General features: G+C 46.7%; 1 protein-coding gene across 2 annotated transcripts in view; it reads left to right on the top strand.

The window, feature by feature from the left end:
• The first annotated feature begins 16905 nt into the window (after positions 1-16905).
• The window catches only part of Smarcal1 (SWI/SNF related, matrix associated, actin dependent regulator of chromatin, subfamily a like 1), a 48863-nt gene continuing 45607 nt past the window's right edge, over positions 16906-20161 (top strand). Inside the window, exons 1-3 of one of the 2 annotated variants that reach the window (XM_057763147.1) lie at positions 16906-17046; positions 18039-18238; positions 18624-19435. In XM_057763147.1, coding sequence (XP_057619130.1) covers positions 18682-19435 — 754 coding nt within the window. In that variant the 5' untranslated portion in view covers positions 16906-17046; positions 18039-18238; positions 18624-18681. The remainder of the gene's footprint in view (positions 17047-18038; positions 18239-18623; positions 19436-20161) is intronic. The other variant, XM_057763148.1, reaches the window with a different exon arrangement.

Below are 20161 nucleotides of genomic sequence, written 5' to 3'. Positions count from 1 at the left end.
AATGTTTTTGTATAACCACCATTCTCCCCACTACTCTTGGATGTCAAATCCCTTCTTATTCTTCGAAGCCCAGTTTAGATACTATTTCATCAGCTCAAACTTTTCCCTAGTCCCTGTGTACCCATGATCAGAGCGCCTCACTAAATCCCCATAGCAATTTGTTCATCGTTCTTTGTGGATTTTTTTGAGACAATTCTTTCACTAACGTACACATCGAGGAGCCTGGGGCCTGTAGCAAGTTGACAAGAGCCCTGAGAGAAGCATGGGATTGCCTCTATTTAAATGGGAGCAGGGTAGTGACAGGCGGGTGTTCACTTCCATAATCCAGAAATAAAGACTGGTGCCAGAAATCTAAAAGCCTTTTGGGTATTTGCTGAAATATGTACTGTTTTGTTTTTTTTTCCAAATTCACATAGGGTGAAAAAAGAATAAGCCCACTTTTTCTGAAGGTTACAGAAGAAAAATAAAATTAAAACCCAAATAATACTGAGCTGATTGCTAAAAGGGGGCTGGTTTCCTGGAAGCCAGTGCTAAGGACCGAGGAAGTGATCAGAAAGGACGCTAACACTCTTTCCCAAATGGAGCTGATAGCCAGTGGTTTTCTATTATTGCATCCAGGAGTGGGAGGTCCCTTCCTGTAAGTTACCTAGAAAGCATTTCTGCTCTTAGCTGCTCTATTAGGATAATTTACATTCATGATGAATGGAACCATTCCTTCCCGAATTAGTCTGAGTGGCTCCATCAAGTGCAGATGTGCACAGCTCTGTTTGCCGCGGGAAGCTGTGTTGCGCCATTACCACCCTGACGCCGGAATCTGCAGCTTGGAGCTGCTCCATGGATCCTTCTTCCGTGGACAAACCAAATCTGAGCTTGCAGCGAACCTGGAGTGGACATTAAACAGAATCTCCTGGTACGGAGAAATGAAATGCTGGCGTTAGGAAGAGAAGGACTCACCTTTGCCCCAAGATCCATAGAATCCCACATATGCCACATTTGGGTGGTGATTAAATGATGCCTGAGTTACCATGGAGACAGGGCGCAGGTCCCGTTACCGTTACCGTGGAGACAGGGTGTGGGTCCCGCAGCCTCCTAAAACTTCCCTTGCTCCTGAAATTCCCGAACAGACTGGCCTCTTGTTTTTAGCTATTGAGAGCTACGCTCAAGGCTGGTATGGTGACCCAAACCCTTAATCCCAACAGGCAGAGGCAGGTAGTTTTCTGTGAGTTCAAGGCCTACCTGGTCTACTTGGTGAGTTCCAGGCCATTCAGGTATACACAGCTATGCCTTGTCTCAAACAGCAACAAAAAGACCTGAGCTCAAAACCAGGAGCAATTCAACACAAAGCAAATAATTTATAATAAGCTTCAGTCTAATGCTATGGGCAGGCCAGATGTAGACGTAGATGAACCGAGAGAAAGAAAAGGATAAGAAGTTGGTAGATGCGAGGAAGAGATAAAACACAAAGAATCAAGAAAGGGGGACCCAGAGAGAAGCAGCACTTTATGTGTGGGGGTGGGGCACGACAGGAGGACACAGGTCCTTCTTGGGCTTTTATCTGCCCCCTTGTGGTCTTCAGGGATGTTGTAATTGGCCAATGATTTTTAACCTAATGTTATATTTTCTATTCACATCAGATACAAACTGGGAGATTTCTCATGGAAACAGTGGATAAAATCCTAGCAAATGCTACTGGCTCACCTCCGTTGTAGCAACCACAGAGCAGCATAGTAGGTTGGTAGGAAGTGGGGTATCTAAGATCTAGTTTAGACCCCAGTGTTCTCTCTATGCTTGAGCAAACTGTTTGCCTTCATTCTCCCCAAATAGCCGTGAGAAGTCCATCTTTTTCCTGACTTATAAGTCTGTAAAGAAGTGATTTAACGTTAGGAAGAATGACAGTCTGTAAGAAAGTTCAGCGTGCTAACTCAACTTCCTAAGTCAGTTTCACAACCGTCACCGTCAGCGGGAGGGTCGTGGACTTGGAGGACAGCTTACAGCACAGGCCTGCAGCTGTCGGATCCAGGCATTCAGTCAGACTTTGGGGGATGGCGCAGTGGTCCCTGAGCCTCCATCAATCCCCATTCCAGGATGTCAAGAGGCAGAGGGGGGATCAAGAGAAACCCAGACCAAAAGGCTTTCACAGCAGATCTGCTCTCTGGGTAACCTGCTAGTCCGTTAACCCCACGCATGGAGGGAGAGCTCTGCCTGTCTCCAAAGAGAAATTCTGCCCCTTGAGCACAGCCTGCTCCGGTCACCGCAGTACCCTGACTATCTGAAGGCCCTCACTAGATGCAGCTTCCGAACATGTGTTCGAACCTGCCTGTCTCCAAAGACTATCCGTGATAGCGGGCTAGGAGCAAAAGGAAACATTAAGAATAGTAGTGCCCCTGGCCGGACGTGGTAGCACACACCTTTAATCCCCGGCACTTGGGAGGTCGAGGAAGGCAGATCTCTGTGATTTCAAGGTCAGACTGGTCTACAGAGTGAGTTCCAGGACAGCCAGGACTACCCAGAGAAACCCTGTCTCGAAAAATTAAAAAACAAAAAATAAAATAAAATGAAAAATATCGCCATGGGGGTCCAATCTGACCATGCGGCCTAGTATCCATCATCTCTTCCCCAGACTTCTTTGATGGCTTTTCCCATGAAGTCTCCCTGAAGGGCCTTCTCCACTCTGCAGCAAGAGCCATGTTCCTATAATATCATCATATCATTGAATTCCCGTAGGAATCTTTTGGGTGGCTTCCCCTGCCCTCAGGTCAAGATCCAGACTTCAGTCCCTTGAGCGCTCATCTTTTCCTCTAAAGCCTCCATGTTGCTCACCCCTCTCACCCACCTCCATCATGCCAGCCTCCTTTCAGTTTCTCAGACGCACCTGTGTCCTGCTATGGTGGGTCTGGACTGTTCGCTGCTACTCTCTGAGCATAGCACAGCAGTTACCATCACCCGTGAGAGACCCACACGAGCTCTAGTCTGTTGATGCTCCCTCGTAGACGGAGGGAGTAGGGAGGGGCATTCGACTTGGTTCTGAGATTTCAGCCACCCCTTCCTGCATTCCGCTCCCAACTGTGTATAACCTTGTTCCAGAGGGGCTAGAATCGCCAGGAGGCAGAAGGCTAAGTGAAGGGGGGGTTCCACCTATGTAGCTCTGGAGAAGCCAATGACCCACTGTGGAGCGAGGCTTTTGGGTTAGGCAGATGGTTAGGGACCCTCACCTTCCTGTAAAAGTAGGCCTCATTCCTTCGATCTTTGTTCTGTCTTAGGTGAATAAGGTTTGTTCCCAACTCCCCAGGAAAACTAAAGCAGCCATCTGCCCTGCTTCTGGGGGCCTACTGGTTACCTGTTCTCCTCCGGTCCCTCATGGTTCTCAGCCTTTAGTCTCCTCCTCCTCTCTTCTTTCTGCCCTGACTCCTTCTTTGGCTCTAATGACTGCCTGCTGTCCTGGTGCCTTCACCCATGTGGAGTCCCTGAGTTTTCCTCAAATGGAGATATAAATGAATGAATGGATGGATTTTTTTTTTTAATGAAAGCAGCAATATTGGAGGAACAGAAAAAGTGACATTTTACAAGTAGAAGAAAATTGAAACAGGGTGTCAAGGGGGGTGCTTCTGGCAAAGAATGTGTAACGTTGTCCCAGAAGGGAGAAGAAAAAGTGCCAGATTTGAGAGGGAGGCTTGTGAAGTAATCCTAGCTAGGAAGCCCAAACAGTGAGAGAGAAGAGGACAGGGAGAGGACGGCCGGCACAGCAGCCTCTGGACCAAGGTCTGTATAGAGCCTGCAGCAGGCCCTGAAGTTAGGCCACTTTAGAGTTGTGGGGAGGGGGCTGGAGGGTGGCAAACAGGAGTGGAACTGCTACACGCAGTCATTAAATCCATCAGAACGGAACAACCACTAAGGAAGGTGAATTTCTTGCTTTATAAACCTTCACAGCCCTCCTCTGTGTTTTGGATATGCAAATACCTTTGCCAAACCACTGCACTCTGGGAAGGAGCAGCCTCAAAGCCTTGCGTCTGCTCCCGCATCTCATCGAAGTACTCTTGGTGTGATTAACCTGAGTGGTGGCGTGCCCTTGAGGTGGCTGTCAAAAAGTCCTCCCCAGAGACTGTTCTAGGGCATTGAAGCCGGGGAGAGGGAAGCCCAGCATTTACGCGACCAGCAGGAGGCTCCCGAGGGAGACTTTAATATTGTTTAGGTGTCCAGACACAGGCCATTAGGCAAGGGAAGGCATGCAGTGACCATTTGTACATCTAATTAAGTCCTAAAAAGGGCCCTGCTAAGGCACCTGTCTCTGGCCTGGTTAATCAGGCCCAGCTGACCTCTCTGAGCTCCTGTTTCTTTACTCCTAAGGGAGGAGACTGATATCCTCTAAGGTCCCTTTTGATTTTACTTTATGGGTCAAGAAATAAAAATTACAGAGATTCTTTGGAAATGTATCAGCAAGACCACTGCTTTGTTTTCAGGTCCCTGGAGTATACGGGGTGGGGGTGGGGAGAAATTAGTAATTACAGACTGGAAAAAAATGTGACTTAGACACAGCATTTGTCCTCTAGGAAACTCCCTTGGAGTCCAGGAAAACCCAGGGAGGATGTAGAATCCCAAAGGGCTTGGGTTAAACCTGAGAATAACAAACTCATATATTCATATCCTGCTGTAATCATAATGCAGTTTTGTGTCTCTTTTTCATCGTGGGCATATAGCTAACTAGTCAGAGGGGGAAGAAAGGGAAAAAGGGATGAAAAGACAATGGACGGGGGGGGGGAGGGAGACAGCTAACAGGAGAGGTAGGAGCCACTGGTCTCTGAATATAAACACCAGACTGAGTTTGGTTAATTTATGCCCCTCTCCTTCTGTGATGGTTAATCTTGATTGCCAACTTGCTGGAATTTAGAATCACCATGGAAACAAATCACAGGGCAAGTCTGCGAGGGAGTTTCTATATTCAGTTAAATGAGGTGGGAAGACTCACCCTAAATGTGGGCAGCACTGTTCTATGATCCTGGACTGAATGAAAAGACAGTGGCCTGAGCATCTGAATTCGTGGCTCCGTTTCCCGACTGCAGATGTCATGTGACCTGCTGCCTCAAGCTTCTGCAACCAAACTTTCCCACTGTGGTGGACTGCACCCTCATCTCGGGGACAAAATTAATCATGTTTTCCTTAGGTCACTTTTGTTAGGCATCTTGCACAGTGATGAAGAAAGTCGTGAATAAACCTTGGCTCCAAAATAAACAACACATTGGAAAGCTAAGTGCAATTCACAAGGGCAGCAGAATCAAGACTTGAGGATGACAGGAATATAGCTCAGTGGTAGAGTTCTTATCTAGCCTGTATGAGGCCCTAGAATCGATTCCAGCACTCTGCCAAATGGGTGTTATTTTTATGTCATGGGGAACACAATACCCAGCAGGAACAGCTCAGGGAGGAAAGATTTGTCTTGGATCACAGTTTCCAAGGGTTCAGTCTACTGTGTTGGGTGGGGACGGTGTGGTACAGCAGCACAGTTCACTGCGGCAAGAACACTTAGTAGGGGATGCTCACATCACAGCAGACCAGAAAGCACAGAGAGTGCAACAGGAACCACCAAGAGCCTCCTGTGATCTTCAAATCCCTCCCTTAGTGGCCCACTTCTGCCAACCAGATCCACCTCCTAAAAGTCCCACAGCTTCTTAAGATATCAACATTAGTGAGGAATGAGTTCTCAGAGCATCAGTCTATGAGGGACGTTTCAAAAATACAATAGTAAGGTCAGGCCACTCCAGAAGTTGATTGGGATCTGATTAGTTTGGTTTTTGAAGACGAGTTTTAGACTAAACACTTATTTCAATTTTAGGATGTTAGCACTCGAAAGGAGAGTGCATTTTTCATCCAATTCCAGACATTCTATGTGGCGAACTATCGCCGCCATTACAAGATGGCGCCGAGAGCCTGATGAACAAGTGTGTTTTGGCGTGTTAGACCAACGTCTCTACCGCCTGATCTTGCTCTTGATCTGCCCAGCAACAGCTGCTTCCAATCCCATGCGGCCACGTCTCTTTGGTTCTGAACACGCCCATTCTCCCTGTATATATTCAGCCGCTTTCCGCCACTCGGGGCCCCCTACTTCCACCAGTCAACTGTAACCGAGTGCACTTCAATAAAGCGCGATAGAGAAGGATCCTGTGTCGGTGGTCTTCATTTCATCGCTGGTCGAGTCTTGGCGGGCCACAGCTGGTGCCGAAACCCGGGAACTTCGGCGGACACTGTAGGGGGCCGAAGAGGATTCAGAACTCTACACGCGAAGTGGTCTTCATTTCATCGCTGGTCGAGTCTTGGCGGGCCACAGCTGGTGCCGAAACCCGGGAACTTCGGCGGACACTGTAGGGGGCCGAAGAGGATTCAGAACTCTACACGCGAAGTGGTCGACGTCGGTAAAGTATCCTCAGGTATGTCGAGCTTGTTGGTGGGGGGGGTTGAGCCTGTGTGGTTTGGCATCGCTGCGGTAGTCTTTGGGTTGATAATTTTTTTCTGCTGCCTGTGCTTGCGGTGTGATCGTCCCGGAGAGGAGTGCCTCTGCTGCGTGTCAAACTGAAAGTAAAATCCGGGGTAGACAACTCGGTATTTCAGTCCCATCGTAAGACTCTCGTAAAGAAGGAAGGTGATGGGCTCGGACAGCAGCAAGGGTCGAGCGCCCGACTTTGTTAGCCCAATACAAGCTTTATTGAAAGAACGGGGATTGAAGGTCTCTGATGGCACTATTAGAACCATATTAAAAGACATTGACCAACAGGCGCCGTGGTTCGTAGTGTCAGGGGACTTAAATATCCCTTGTTGGGAGAAACTGGGGAAGGACCTCGACAAGGCAGAGGAAAGACATCAACTTAGAGCAGGTACGATCCCGCTCTGGAAATTAATTCGTGCTTGTTTAAAAGAAGGCAAGCATATGGAGCATGTGAAAAGAGGGCGACGCGCGTTGACAGAGCATCAGGATAGCCTCTCAGAGTTAAGCTCAATGAAGGGAGATGAGGATAGCAAAAGAAATGGATCCAAACTGGGAGAGAAGGAGAAACCCAGTAAGAAAAAAAGGGACCCCGATCATGGGATAGAGAAAAAAGGAAATCCCGATCAGGGAGCAAAAGGGGAGGAGGGTGAGAGACCCATGCCAAGTGCACCCCTTTACCCACCCCTCGATGAATTTTTAGATGAGTTTGCCACCATGGACTTGTATGAGGATGAAGGACTAGAGGGAGATGAGGAACTAACTGAGTGGGAGGAGGAGGAGATGGAGGAAGAGGCAGCTAGATATGAGGAGGGCCGATATGAACCACAGCCTAGCTATGCTCCACCGCCATACCCAGGTCGGAACAAGCGTGGTACGGTAGGGGGAGCTCATAGACTCTCTCGAAATACTCTTCGATATCTAGCCGAACTTACCCCAATCCCGTCTATGGCGTTTCCTGTTTTTGAGGATCAGGACCAGCGGAGGTATCATGAACCAATTCCATATAAACAGCTGAAAGACTTAGTCGAGGCCTCCCGGACTTGGGGACCCAACGCACAGTATACCATAACCTTATTGGACAGGATATTGAATTCAGCATTAACACCCAATGATTGGTGGGAGATAGCGCGGGCTTGCTTGACCACCGGGCAATACCTAGATTATAGATCTGTGGTGACAGAGGCAGCCCACACGCAGGCTAGAGTCAACGCTCAAGCACAAAATACAGCGCCATGGAATGCTGACATGCTTCTGGGTCAAGGCCAATGGGCCGTGAACCAGACAGCTTATCCAGTTCAGGTTTATCAACAAATCCATGATATTTATAAAAGGGCATGGAAAATGATCCCAAAAAGAGGAGAAGTGTCAGGAAATCTGACTAAGATAATACAAGGCCCAAATGAGCCATTCTCAGATTTTGTAGCTAGAATGGTGGAAGCAGCGGGAAAAATTTTTGGTGACGCCCAGGAAGCCATGCCGCTGGTGCAGCAGTTAGTGTATGAACAATGTACAAAAGATTGCCAAAGGGCCATTACTCCCTGGAAGGGAAAAGGGCTAGATGCCTGGCTAAAGGCCTGTCGTGAGATTGGAGGCCCATTGACAAACGAAGGGCTAGCCCGTGCCATGATAGCCGCCACAAAACAAAAGAGCCGCCAGAATGGCTGTTTTGCCTGTGGTAGGCAGGGACATTTGAAACGTGATTGTCCAAACAAAGGGGGCTCAAGCAATGGCCCACCGGCGGGCAGACAACCAGGCACCTGTCCTAGGTGTAAGAAAGGGAAACACTGGGCCAATGAATGCAGGTCAACAAAAGATATTAATGGTCAACCCATAAACAACCCATATGTTCCCAGGTCAAAAAACATGCAGAGGGGCCCTCGACCCCAGGGCCCCAAAATCTATGGGGCAATACAGGAGGGGAACATGGATCCTCCCAAATCGCCCGACGAGCCACATCAGGCTCCGCAGGGATGGACCTCCGTGCCACCTCCGGGTTGGTTTTAACTCAAAGTATGGGAGTACAAGCGATCCCCACTGACATGAAGGGACCGCTTCCAAAAGATTCAGTGGGAATTGTTATCGGTAGATCCTCTAGTACAATGAGAGGGCTGCTGGTACTCCCAGGAGTTATTGACCCAGATTATCAAGGGACCATTAAGATCATGTGTCACTCTCCTTTTGGAATTGTTTCTATAGCTCCGGGAGATCGAATAGCTCAGATGATAGTCATGCCATCCATGCATGAGCGCTTTCCGGCCTATACCGCGGAGAGAGGAGACAGAGGGTTCAGGTCTTCCGGAGTAGATATGGCCTGCCTTTCCTTGGAGTTGAACGATCGGCCGATGTGTACATTAAAAATAGAAGGGAAGTCCTTTACAGGGCTGATAGATACAGGGGCAGATAGGAGCGTTATGAGCCATCAGTTTTGGCCTAAGAGCTGGCCGTTGCAAAAGGCTTCACAAACACTCCAAGAGCTAGGATATCAGAACACACCTGACATGAGTGCGAAGAGCTTAAAATGGAATGTGGATGGCCAAGAAGGATTTTTTCAACCTTTCGTACTAGATCTGCCATTAAACTTGTGGGGAAGAGATGTACAAAAGCAACTAAAACTTATGTTAACCAATGAGGGAAGTTACTCAAGTACTAGCCAAGAACTTATGAGTAAGCAGGGATATATGCCCGGAGCAGGTTTAGGCTGTAATTTACAAGGTAGGCCTGAGCCTATTATCCCAGAGGGAAAACATGATAGAAAGGGTTTGGGTTTTTCTTAGGGGCCACTGAAGATTATATAAAAATTCCATGGAAGACTGATAAGCCCGTATGGATACCCCAGTGGCCCCTCTCTCAGGAAAAACTCCATGCGGCATGGCAGTTGGTGAGAGAACAATTACAACTAGGACATATAGAGCCGTCCACGTCGCCATGGAATGCTCCCATATTTGTTATAAAGAAGAAATCAGGAAAATGGCGCTTATTGCATGATTTGAGAGCCATTAATGCACAAATGTCCTTAATGGGCCCGATTCAAAGAGGCCTTCCTGTGCTTTCAGCTTTACCTAAAGGATGGCACGTATATGCCATCGATATTGTTGATTGTTTTTTCTCCATCCCCTTGCATCCAGCTGATAAAGAGCGCTTTGCCTTTACTATTCCTTCATTAAATCATGAGGAACCCGACAAACGATACCAATGGCGGGTCCTGCCTCAGGACATGGCAAATAGTCCTACTATGTGCCAGCTCTTTGTGGATGTGGCCCTTACCCCTGTTAGGAGGAGTTTTCCTGATGTAAGAATAATTCATTACATGGATGATATCTTACTGGCGAGCCCAGAGAAGGTTAAGTTAGATCAGGCCTTAATTGCCTTGGAGGCAGCCCTGGGAGAGAAAGGACTTTATATAGCTCCAGAAAAGGTACAAAAGACTGAAACGGTGGAATTTTTAGGATCTAAGATTGAATTACAGACAATCAGACCACAAAAAATTAAGATAGGCACACAACACCTAAAGACCCTTAATGATTTTCAAAAGCTTTTAGGAGATATTAATTGGTTGCGCGGATATCTCCCTATGACGAGGGAAGAATTAAAACCATTATTTAGGATTTTGGAAGGTAATCCTGATCTTAATTCACCAAGGAGTTTAACGGCAAAAGGACGCGAAGCCCTCAAATTGGTTGAGGCCGCAATTCAGAAAGTACAAGTGATGCGCATTGATCCTTTGCGCCCATTAACGTTTTGTATACTTCACACTTCTGGTAGCCCCACGGGGGTGTTTTGGCAAGATGCTCCGGTATGGTGGATACATAGCCATTCTCAAGGCCAAAAAACTTTAACTTATTACCCTGAAGCTGTTGCCTCTCTGGCCTTATTGGGGCTGAAGTTTTCAATTTCTACCTTTGGGTATGCGCCAGATAAATTGATCATACCCTATACAAAAGAGCAGGTAGAGGTCCTTGCTGGTACAATAGATAGTTGGGCCATTCTTGTTACAGCTTATTCAAATTTGATAGATAATCATTATCCCCAAGATAAATTGTTACAATTTTTATGCCATAATATTATATATTTTCCTATTATTACCTCTCAAACACCGATTTCAGGTGCACTGCATATTTTTACAGATGGATCAAAAACAGGATTAGGAGTTTATCAAGTTATGGGGAGCGAGCCAGTGCAGTTACAATTTCGCCCTGGAGCCCCCCAGGTGACTGAATGTTTGGTCGTTTTGGAAGTTTTCAAGGCTTTTCATTCATGCTCATTTAATTTGTTATCAGATTCCTCCTATGTTGTTAATGCGGTTCGACACTTGGAGGCTACATCACATATTAAAGAACAAAGTATGATTGCGGCAGTCCTTTATCAAATACAACAGTGTATTTATAAAAGAGACACGCCGTTCTATATTGGTCACATAAGGGCACATTCAGGCTTGCCTGGACCACTCGCTGGTGCTAATGCCATGGTGGATGCTCTTACAAGAGAACAGCTTGGACTGCTATTATACGACCCAGTACTCCAAGCCCAATCCTTCCATCACAACTTTCATGTACCTGCCGAGACGTTACGCCTCCGCTTTAATATCACTAGGAACCAAGCCAGAGACATAGTCAAATCCTGCCAGACATGTGTGATGTTTCATCACCCGCCTCACACCGGGATTAACCCTCGGGGATTGAAACCCCTAACCTTGTGGCAAATGGACGTAACCCACGTTCCTGAGTTTGGCAAACAGAAATGGGTGCATGTTTCTGTGGACACCTATTCAGGTGTCATTCATGCTTCCGCCTTAACGGGTGAGAAAGTGAGAAATGTAAAAACCCACTGTCTAGAGGCCTGGGCAGCTTGGGGAAAGCCTGTAACCTTAAAAACAGATAACGGTCCTGCCTATGTGGCCCAGGGCTTCAGATCCTTTTGCACTCAAATGCAAGTAGCTCATCTCACTGGGCTGCCCTACAACCCTCAAGGGCAAGGGATTGTTGAACGTGCAAATCGAACCCTCAAAGAGATGCTACAAAAACAAAAGGGGGGTATTGAGGGCTCTGCCTCTCCCAAGGATCGTTTATCACTAGCCCTCTTTACCTTGAATTTTTTAATCTTGGATAATCATGGCCGTTCACCGGCAGATAGACATGCTGGCCACATTATAACATCCACAGAATATGTAAAATGGAAAGATGTGTTAGATAACAAATGGCATGGACCGGATCCTGTAATACAGAGATCCAGGGGAGCTGTTTGTGTTTTTCCTCAGGAGCGGCCCGATCCGGTGTGGGTGCCTTCGAGGTTAACCAGAACAGTGGCAGACAAAGAAGACGCCGGACAGCCCCAGGATGACGAGCCAATTCTCGAGGAAGCACCGTCTGACCCTGAACATCATACTCGCCCTTGCTCCCCTTCTGATGACTGTTAATAGCCAAGACAATTATTTTTGGGCAGTTACCCGCACCTGGCCCATTCCCATGCCGGTTACTAATGTTTCTAGAATCTTGCCCCATTTGTATATAAAAGATTGCCTTTTTGATTTGTCCTGCCAACAAGTAGATTATAGAGAAGAAGCTTATAATGCAACCAGCTACGATTTACAGGGAACCCTTTGCCTGACTAGTAATAATAGCGCCTCCCTTCCCTCTTGTTTGATGTTAGACTTTAAGATGTTTGCTAGTTATTTAGATCCTTTAAATGGCATTCACGAATCGTGGATGCTTGATGCCATATTTCAGACTCTTAAGCAGGCGAATGGGGGCAAGTCAAGTGGCTCAGGTGATATAAGCAACCAGACTGTTTTTAATGTTACCACCTATACGTTAAATGTTACCGCTGCCCTTCCGTTTGTTGTTCAGACAGGTAATTCCAACGGGACAAAAGACAATACCCATAATTACAGCCTATCCTTACCTCGCTGTGAGCGTAGGGTAAATTTTCAATGGCCACCTACATTTTTAAATTGTGTCCCTCGCTTTGACAAGCCCAAACCAGCTTCTCCGGGCTGGTGGCTTTGGAAAGAGTTACCAAAGTCAACGAAACAAGGATTAAAAAGGGGTCTGCTTACCTCACCTTGGATTTATTCCAATAATTATGGAGGTTTTGTGGATCTGTCACCTTTTATTTTATTTAACACTTCTAAGTGGATATTAACAAATAGTTCAGGAGTGTTAAATGGGTCCAAGTTGTTGATCCAAGAGAGTGAAGGGGTGGCTAATATTTCCAAATCAAAAAATCCAGTTTGTGTGGATGCCCCGTTTTTATGGATTTTAAGCAATCACTCTACCGACAAGCAGCTTAACTGCTCAAAGACTTCTTGTGTATTATCTCAATGCTGGTCCTTTCGGCACACAACCGGCCTGCTAGCGAAGGTGCCTACCTTTGTGTGGGTACCAGTGAAGGCAGACCCAAATGAATTTTCTGTTTTGTCCCTGATTCGGCAAAAGCGAGATTTCGGTATCACAGCAGCTATCGTAGCAGCTATTGCTGTTTCCGCAGCTGCGGCTGTTACAGCTGGGGTAGCTATGGCCAACCAGGTACATGTAGCAAATACCATTAATGAAGTAGTGCAGAAAACCTCAGAAGCCCTGATACAACAAGAAGCTATAAATAAGCATTTGGCTTCAGGAATTTTATTACTTAATAAGAGGATAGATTTAGTGGAAGAAAATTTATATACGATGTTTGATGTTATGGCTATGAGTTGTGTTTTACGCAAAGAATATTTATGTGTTACTCCTTATTTTGCATCATTTAATGAATCAAAACGATTATCCAATTACTTGAAAGGTAATTGGAGCTTGGAGTTTGAGCAATTACAATCCAATTTAAGCTTGAAAATTTTAAGTTTAAATGCTACCAAAGCAGAAGTGATTACACTTGGAGAGTTTACGGACTGGCTGGTTACTACCTTCTCTTATATTAAAGAGTGGGCTGGGGTTGGTGTGATTGGTGTGCTGATGTGTGCAGGGTTGATGGTGGCACTGTTCTTGATTATAAAGATGATGAGAGCACGCAAAAGGGAGAAGATGGCAATTGTCCGAGCACTCGCTGCACTTGAGGCTGGCACATCCCCCCAAGCTTGGCTCACTATGTTTAAAGAGACTTAAGCCGTGTCTTTGCACCCGACGGGTCCTGTTGCCCATTGCACTCGGAAGAACGGCTTGCCTTACCCGGGTGGCTTGCACCACAGAGTGCACAGGGTGAGCCACCCTGGAAATCATGGTTCCGTGCAGACGGGTTTCCTCTGACTAATTTTCCCGTCCCTGGAAAAACAGAGATTATCATTTTTGCCCAGGGGGGAACCCTCTAATTTCAGCCATGACTGGAGGTCTCTTTCTCTAATCAAACAAAAAAGGGGGAGATGTGGCGAACTATCGCCGCCATTACAAGATGGCGCCGAGAGCCTGATGAACAAGTGTGTTTTGGCGTGTTAGACCAACGTCTCTACCGCCTGATCTTGCTCTTGATCTGCCCAGCAACAGCTGCTTCCAATCCCATGCGGCCACGTCTCTTTGGTTCTGAACACGCCCATTCTCCCTGTATATATTCAGCCGCTTTCCGCCACTCGGGGGCCCCCTACTTCCACCAGTCAACTGTAACCGAGTGCACTTCAATAAAGCGCGATAGAGAAGGATCCTGTGTCGGTGGTCTTCATTTCATCGCTGGTCGAGTCTTGGCGGGCCACAATTCTACATTGGAATTTCTAGGAACAAGATCTGTGAATTTACAGGAATCCTGGGTTCTATGGCTCCAAATGTTCTCTGTCTTGTCAAAGGACAGTATAATGTTCTATTGGTGGGTGAGTAGGCCACGAGAGCGAAGGGGCTGCACTGTGAATCCATGACAAGTATGATGAAGGCACAGCACTTGGTCTTAACAAATTAATCGACTCTGGTGGGGACAGGAAGAGCAAGGCAGGTGTGGGCTAATCAGCAGCTATTCACACTGTGTGAATCAGCAACTACACTGTGTAAACCAGCAGCTATTCACACTGTATACATCGGCAGCTATTCACACTGTGTAAACCAGCAGCTGTTTACACTGTACATGAGCAGCTATCCACACTGTATATATCAGCAACTATTCACACCGTGTACATCAGCAGCTACTCACACCGTGTGAATCTCAGCCATTCACACTGTGTACATCAGCAGCGATTCATACTGAGTAGAAGAAAACCAAATCTGAGATTTCCCTTGAATACGAGCAACATCCCCCTTCCACCTGTTGTAGGATTTCACAGGTCACTAAGCATTTCATCCATTATTGTTTCAGCTCTAACAATGAAGAAATAGAACCAGGTGCTGTTGCCCTACATCAGTGTCTTTTGTCTTTACAGATAAAACAAAAGTACCGACACATTGAGGGGAAATCACATGAAGAGATATGAAATTAAAAACAAATGGAAAAGGAAAGCACAGTGGCTATGTTTATGTAACAGGACCCCAGACCTTAGCACAATTGATGCCATGTTAGAAGTACTATTCTCAGCTCAAAAGCTGGGAGTAGGCCCCACACCGGCAAAGTAGGAACAGAGACCTAATCCATCAAATCCACTGCGGTCCATGGTTCCAGGATCCAGGAAAGCCCCTAAATATATTAACCTTGTTTTTTGGCTTCTGTAGTTCTGCTTTTTGCTAACTGTTCTTGTTAACTGAAATGTGCCAACCGAGCTGTGGTTGGTGCATAAAAGCTAAGGAGCTGTGAGAATCCGGGTTGGGTGATTTCGTTAAGTTCCCCATATAGCTGCCAACCTGTAATAATGACTTTCTTCTGTCTTTTAAAGCATTCTTTGGTGGACATAGTTTGTAACGTTCACAGTAGATTCGAATCCTTTGTCTATTAGGACTTGATCATCAGCCTCTGTTATTAACAAATAATGTTTCAAGTAACACAAAATATATGATCATTGTAAGAAAATTAAAACAATGCGCAGAAATAAAATTTTGAGTGTTGGAATATGTATCCCACTCTACCTAACTTGTCAGTGGTTTTTTGGAATTTCTGGATTTACCTGTAAAGAAATTTCTTTCTTTCTTTCTTTCTTTTTTTCAGGCTGGCCTCGAACTCATAGAGATCCGCCTGCCTCTGACTCCCAGTGCTGGGATTTAAAGCGAGTACCACCACCACCCAACTATAAAGGAATTTCTTTTCTTCTCCCTCCCCCTCATCTTCTTTCCTTATCAAATGACACACCTACCACTGTGGCTTCTTCTCCTGGCTGTTTTACCGACTAACTCTGCATTCAGAGAGCTACCTCATTGTAATGAACTATGTTTGAAAACAGAATCCTAGCAACCTTCACAATACACCGATGATAGAACAATATTATATTCAATCATTGCAGGGGCGAAAGAATGCAGCTGCTCAAGAACTTGGGACAACTATGAGCACATCGGATAGATACAAGGGTTTTGGAGTCAGAACAACAAGCTAGCTGAATACGACCTTGAGAAAATTGTGGACCAGTTCTGGTTCAGTTTTCTTATCTATAAAACGAGAATAATAGAGCTGAGTGTGGTGGTACACACCTTTAATCACAGCACTCCAGAGAAGGATCTGTTAGTTCTAGGCCAGACAGGGATACACTGTGAGATCCTGTCTTTAAAAAAGGAGGAGGAGGAGGAGGAGGAGGAGGAGGAGGAGGAGGAGGAGGAGGAGGAGGAGGAAGAGAGAGGAGGACGAGGAGGAGGTGGAGGAAGAGGAGGAGAAGGAGGAGGGAGAGAGGAAGGGAGGAAGGGAGAGAGGGAGAAGAGAAAAAGAAAAGCAAGAAAAAAGGGAAGCAAGGAGAGAGAGAGAGAGAGAGAGAGAGAGAGAGAGAGAGAGAGAGAGAGAGAGAGAGGAAAATCTCATGAGGTGCAGGTCTGTAGGAGGCAGAGACAGGAAAGTCATCCTCAGATACTGAGTTAATACCAGACAAGACTGAGATACAAAAGATCCAGTCTATGTTTTATAGGTTGTAGTAAGAATTAAGGGAGGTTCATCTCAACGATCATCACTGACTAATGAAGGCTCTAACAATGCCAGTTCCTCTTTTGTCCATGAGAGCAGAGACTCAGACAGCGGCTGGGTCTTAAATTATAAGGACAACACTATTAGAAAGGGGTGCGTCAGGAAAATCATTATTAATCAGTCTGGCTGTCTGAGATGTCCACTGGCGATACCACTGACATTGAATGCCAAGCATCACTGGCTGCCTTTACGCCTGACTGAACATTTGGAGAGATCGAGACCTACAACTCCCAGGCACCATACCTTACTCCGCCCTCAACGTCATCAGCCCGCCAATTGGCAGGCTTTCGAACTCAAACTACAAACCCCAGAAGGCCTCACACCAAATGTGTTATAAACCCCTGTTCATGACCCGCCTCTCTAGCCGTATTGGCTGCTGGGAAGTGTAGTTCGACGGTGGCCGAGCCACTCATGGCCCGCTGTCCGCCCCAAGATGCGTGAACTGGCGGCATTTTGAGTTTCAGTTCCTCTAATAGTCTAGTTAGAAGCGTAAACTGTCTAGGTAGGGCTTTGAAGACGCTCCTGAGTGAGGGCTCTTCTGCAAATGTGCCTCACTTTACGGGCCTCGCTAGGTAAGAAAGCGTGCTGGGAAGGAGGCAGCGGCCTTGGAGGCGGACGAGACCAAACGCGGCTAGAGGAGGGAGCTTGGGAAGGATCCAAGTTAGAGGCAAAGTGGGGCGGGACGCCCGCTCCTCGCAGGGCTCGGGAGGTGCCCCAGAAAGGAAGTGAAGCCCAGGTCCCAGCAAAGAGGATGTCTACGTCGGTGTGTGTGTGTGTGTGTGTGTGCATTTGTGGTTTGTGGCTTGTTAGTGCGACCTCTCATCCCTCTGGGGTGGTCAGTCAACATACCAGACCTTGGCAGTTAGGTAGATCACCCTAGCACAAGGCAGAAAGTTTTAACTGCTGCTGTCTGGCAGTAGTATAACATCTGTGAGAACAGATGTTTTGGGGTGCTTTGTTTAAAGGGAGTATTAACAGAGAAGACAATCTTAAGCCCTCTAAAGTTTAGAGTCTAGACCCTCCTTTGACGACTCAGTGCTACTGGAGTATTTCCTGTGTTTATAAACTTTATAAGGCTGAACCCGGCAGAGAATTGGGTGTTCTGGCCCCTACTTCTAAAATACTGTAGAACTGGTCCAGCCAATAGGGTAAATTAAATCACAGTACAAAATAAAATGTATAGGATGACCCTACTTTGTGATGAATAGCTGTATTTTCCAAGTATGTGGCAAGAAAACTTCAAAATGCACGTCTTTAGCCTTTAATCCCAGCACTCAGGAGGCAGAGGCAGGCGGATCTCTGTGAGTTCGAGGGCAGCCTGGTCTACAAGAGAAGTTCCAGGACAGGCTCCAAAGCTATAGAGAAACCCTGTCTTGAAAAGAAAAAAAAAAAAAAAAAAAGAAAGAAAGAAAGAAAAGAAAAAAAGAAAACTTTAAAGTGGTGCCCTGAGTTAACATGGTAACGTGTGGCAGGTGAGAAGACAGTTGAACTCCCTTTACGTCTTTGTATTTGGTACAGTAACCACTGCCCCCCTCTCCCCCACTTCTCCCCTTGTTTTTCCAAGAGTCACTTTGCCGGTACATTTTGGAAATCAGGCCGGAAGGCCTGCTGCTCTGGCTTGTGTTGGGCCCTGCAGGTTGCCATGCAGACGTGTAGTGAGGACCGGATACAAGGGGACAGTTGAGTGTGCAGACTCTGCGAGGCTCATGTTCCTTTCCCTTCCCTGGGCTGGAAACAGGCTGCTTGAGCGAGTGGCACGCCATGGTATGTCTAATCCATTGTTCTTTCTCGTTTAAAATGAAGTCTTTGTGCTTTCTAATGATGCTAGGTTTCCCGGTGAAACTTCCTCAGGCCCTGCTAACTCTCTTTGGCTAGGGAATGGGAGGGAGAAAAATACTCCAGCTGAAATACAATCAGTTTTGGATTTACTGTTTGCTTTTTCATCAGGATCATTATTTTAACATATGCTACTTACTGTGCGTGTGTGTGCGCGCGCACACGCACGCACGCACACTTTCATTTTAATTATAAAAGAAAACGCAGTTTGTCCTTTAGCTTTTTCTAATACGTTCCCTGGGACTAAAGCTTGTCGGATCAAAGAGGAGCATAGTGAACACAGTGTTTACGTCAGTGTTTTCGCCTTTCACAGCTTTTGCCGGCTGCCCAATTAAGAGGTGACATTCCTGCGTAAGCCTATTCATGTTAAAATGTCCCTGCTACTTACTGAGGAACAGAAGAGAAAGATTGAAGAGAATCGACAAAAGGCCCTGGCCCGTAGAGCTGAGAAGTTATCAGAACAGCCTCAGGGCACGGCTTCAGGCCCCACTGTTTCGGGCCCTTTGGGGAATCTTCCAGCGGGGCCTTCTAAGCCTGTGGGCCACGGTGTCCTTTTCACACAACGGAATCTCAGTAATTCATTTCCTGCTGATCAGAGAGGTCACAGTTCCAACCATGTTCAGCCCAGCACACCAGAGCCGGCGAAGGGACTATGGAAGATCCAGGGAGAGAGGCCTGCAGCGTGCTCAAACCCTGCCCCAGGTCCTGCAAACACCTCTGACCAGCAGCCTTCGGGTTATACACCACGTCACGGTAATCCCCAGGCTTCTCATAAGGTCAAGTCGACATCCATTGCTACCACAACCCAGGAGCCTTTGGCTAAAGCACAGAGCTCCCAGGACACAGTGGCTTCCTCCTCTGGACTGTTTCCCAGGGATCCCGAGTTAGAGGCCAAGACCGTGAAGCCCTCCACCTCTGGACAGAGTGGTTCGGACACCTATTATGCCTTAGGGGGAGAAACACCTAGAACTGAAGGGAGACCCCCAAAGAAACTACAAACCTCGCCCCAGAAAGTAAGCTGTCTTCAGGGAACATGCATAAGGATGGGGGATCGTTTTCAGGTGAAGATCGGCTACAACAAAGAGCTCATTGCCGTGTTCAAGTCTCTGCCCAGCAGACACTATGGTAATGAGGCTTTTTCTTTTTCCTATTTTTGGACTCTGTTCTAACAGTTTCTCATAAATATTAAGAGGGCACATTGGCACATTACATTTTTCTATTTTAGCCAGCGTTTCCCTTTGTGATAGACATTGCCTCACGCAGCCGTCAAACTCAGCTAGTGCAGGGCCGTAGAGAGAGCTTACTTTGCTGCGGAGGCTGTTCCTCTGCCAGGTGCAGCGAATGTAGTGTAGCATCGAAGCCTAAAAACAATAGTTTGAAATCCATAGATTTTTTTTTTTCCTTTCATTTTTTTCTTGTTTGTTTGTTTTTTGTTCTTCAAGACAGGGTTTCTCTGTAGCCTTGGAGCCTGTCCCGGAACTAGCTCTTGTAGACCAGGCTGGCCTCAAACTCAGATCCGCCTGCCTCTGCCTCCCGAGTGCTGGGATTAAAGGTGTGCACCACCACTGCCTGCCTTCCTTTCAGTTTTTAAAGTGATGGACTAGTAAGGTTGAGTAACATCTGAGGGGAGAGCTAGGGTGTGGCTAGCTCTGCTACTCCTCAGAGCCACTGCTCATACCATTGCCCAACCACACGGCAGTTCAGAGGGTTTGGGTTCCAGTCCTGACTGCCTCAGCCCACTTAGTTCCGTGTCTTCCCTGGACCTGAGATTCCATCTTCACGAAGCAGAATTACCCGTATTTGTTATTTGTCTCATATAGAGATTTTTAAGTCTGTGAGAACTTGCCCATC

The sequence above is a fragment of the Chionomys nivalis genome, chromosome 2 (genome assembly GCF_950005125.1).
Source record: "Chionomys nivalis chromosome 2, mChiNiv1.1, whole genome shotgun sequence".
Lineage (NCBI taxonomy): Eukaryota > Metazoa > Chordata > Mammalia > Rodentia > Cricetidae > Chionomys > Chionomys nivalis.
Note: the sequence above shows the minus strand (reverse complement) of the source record. Positions and strands in the feature narration are given on the sequence as shown.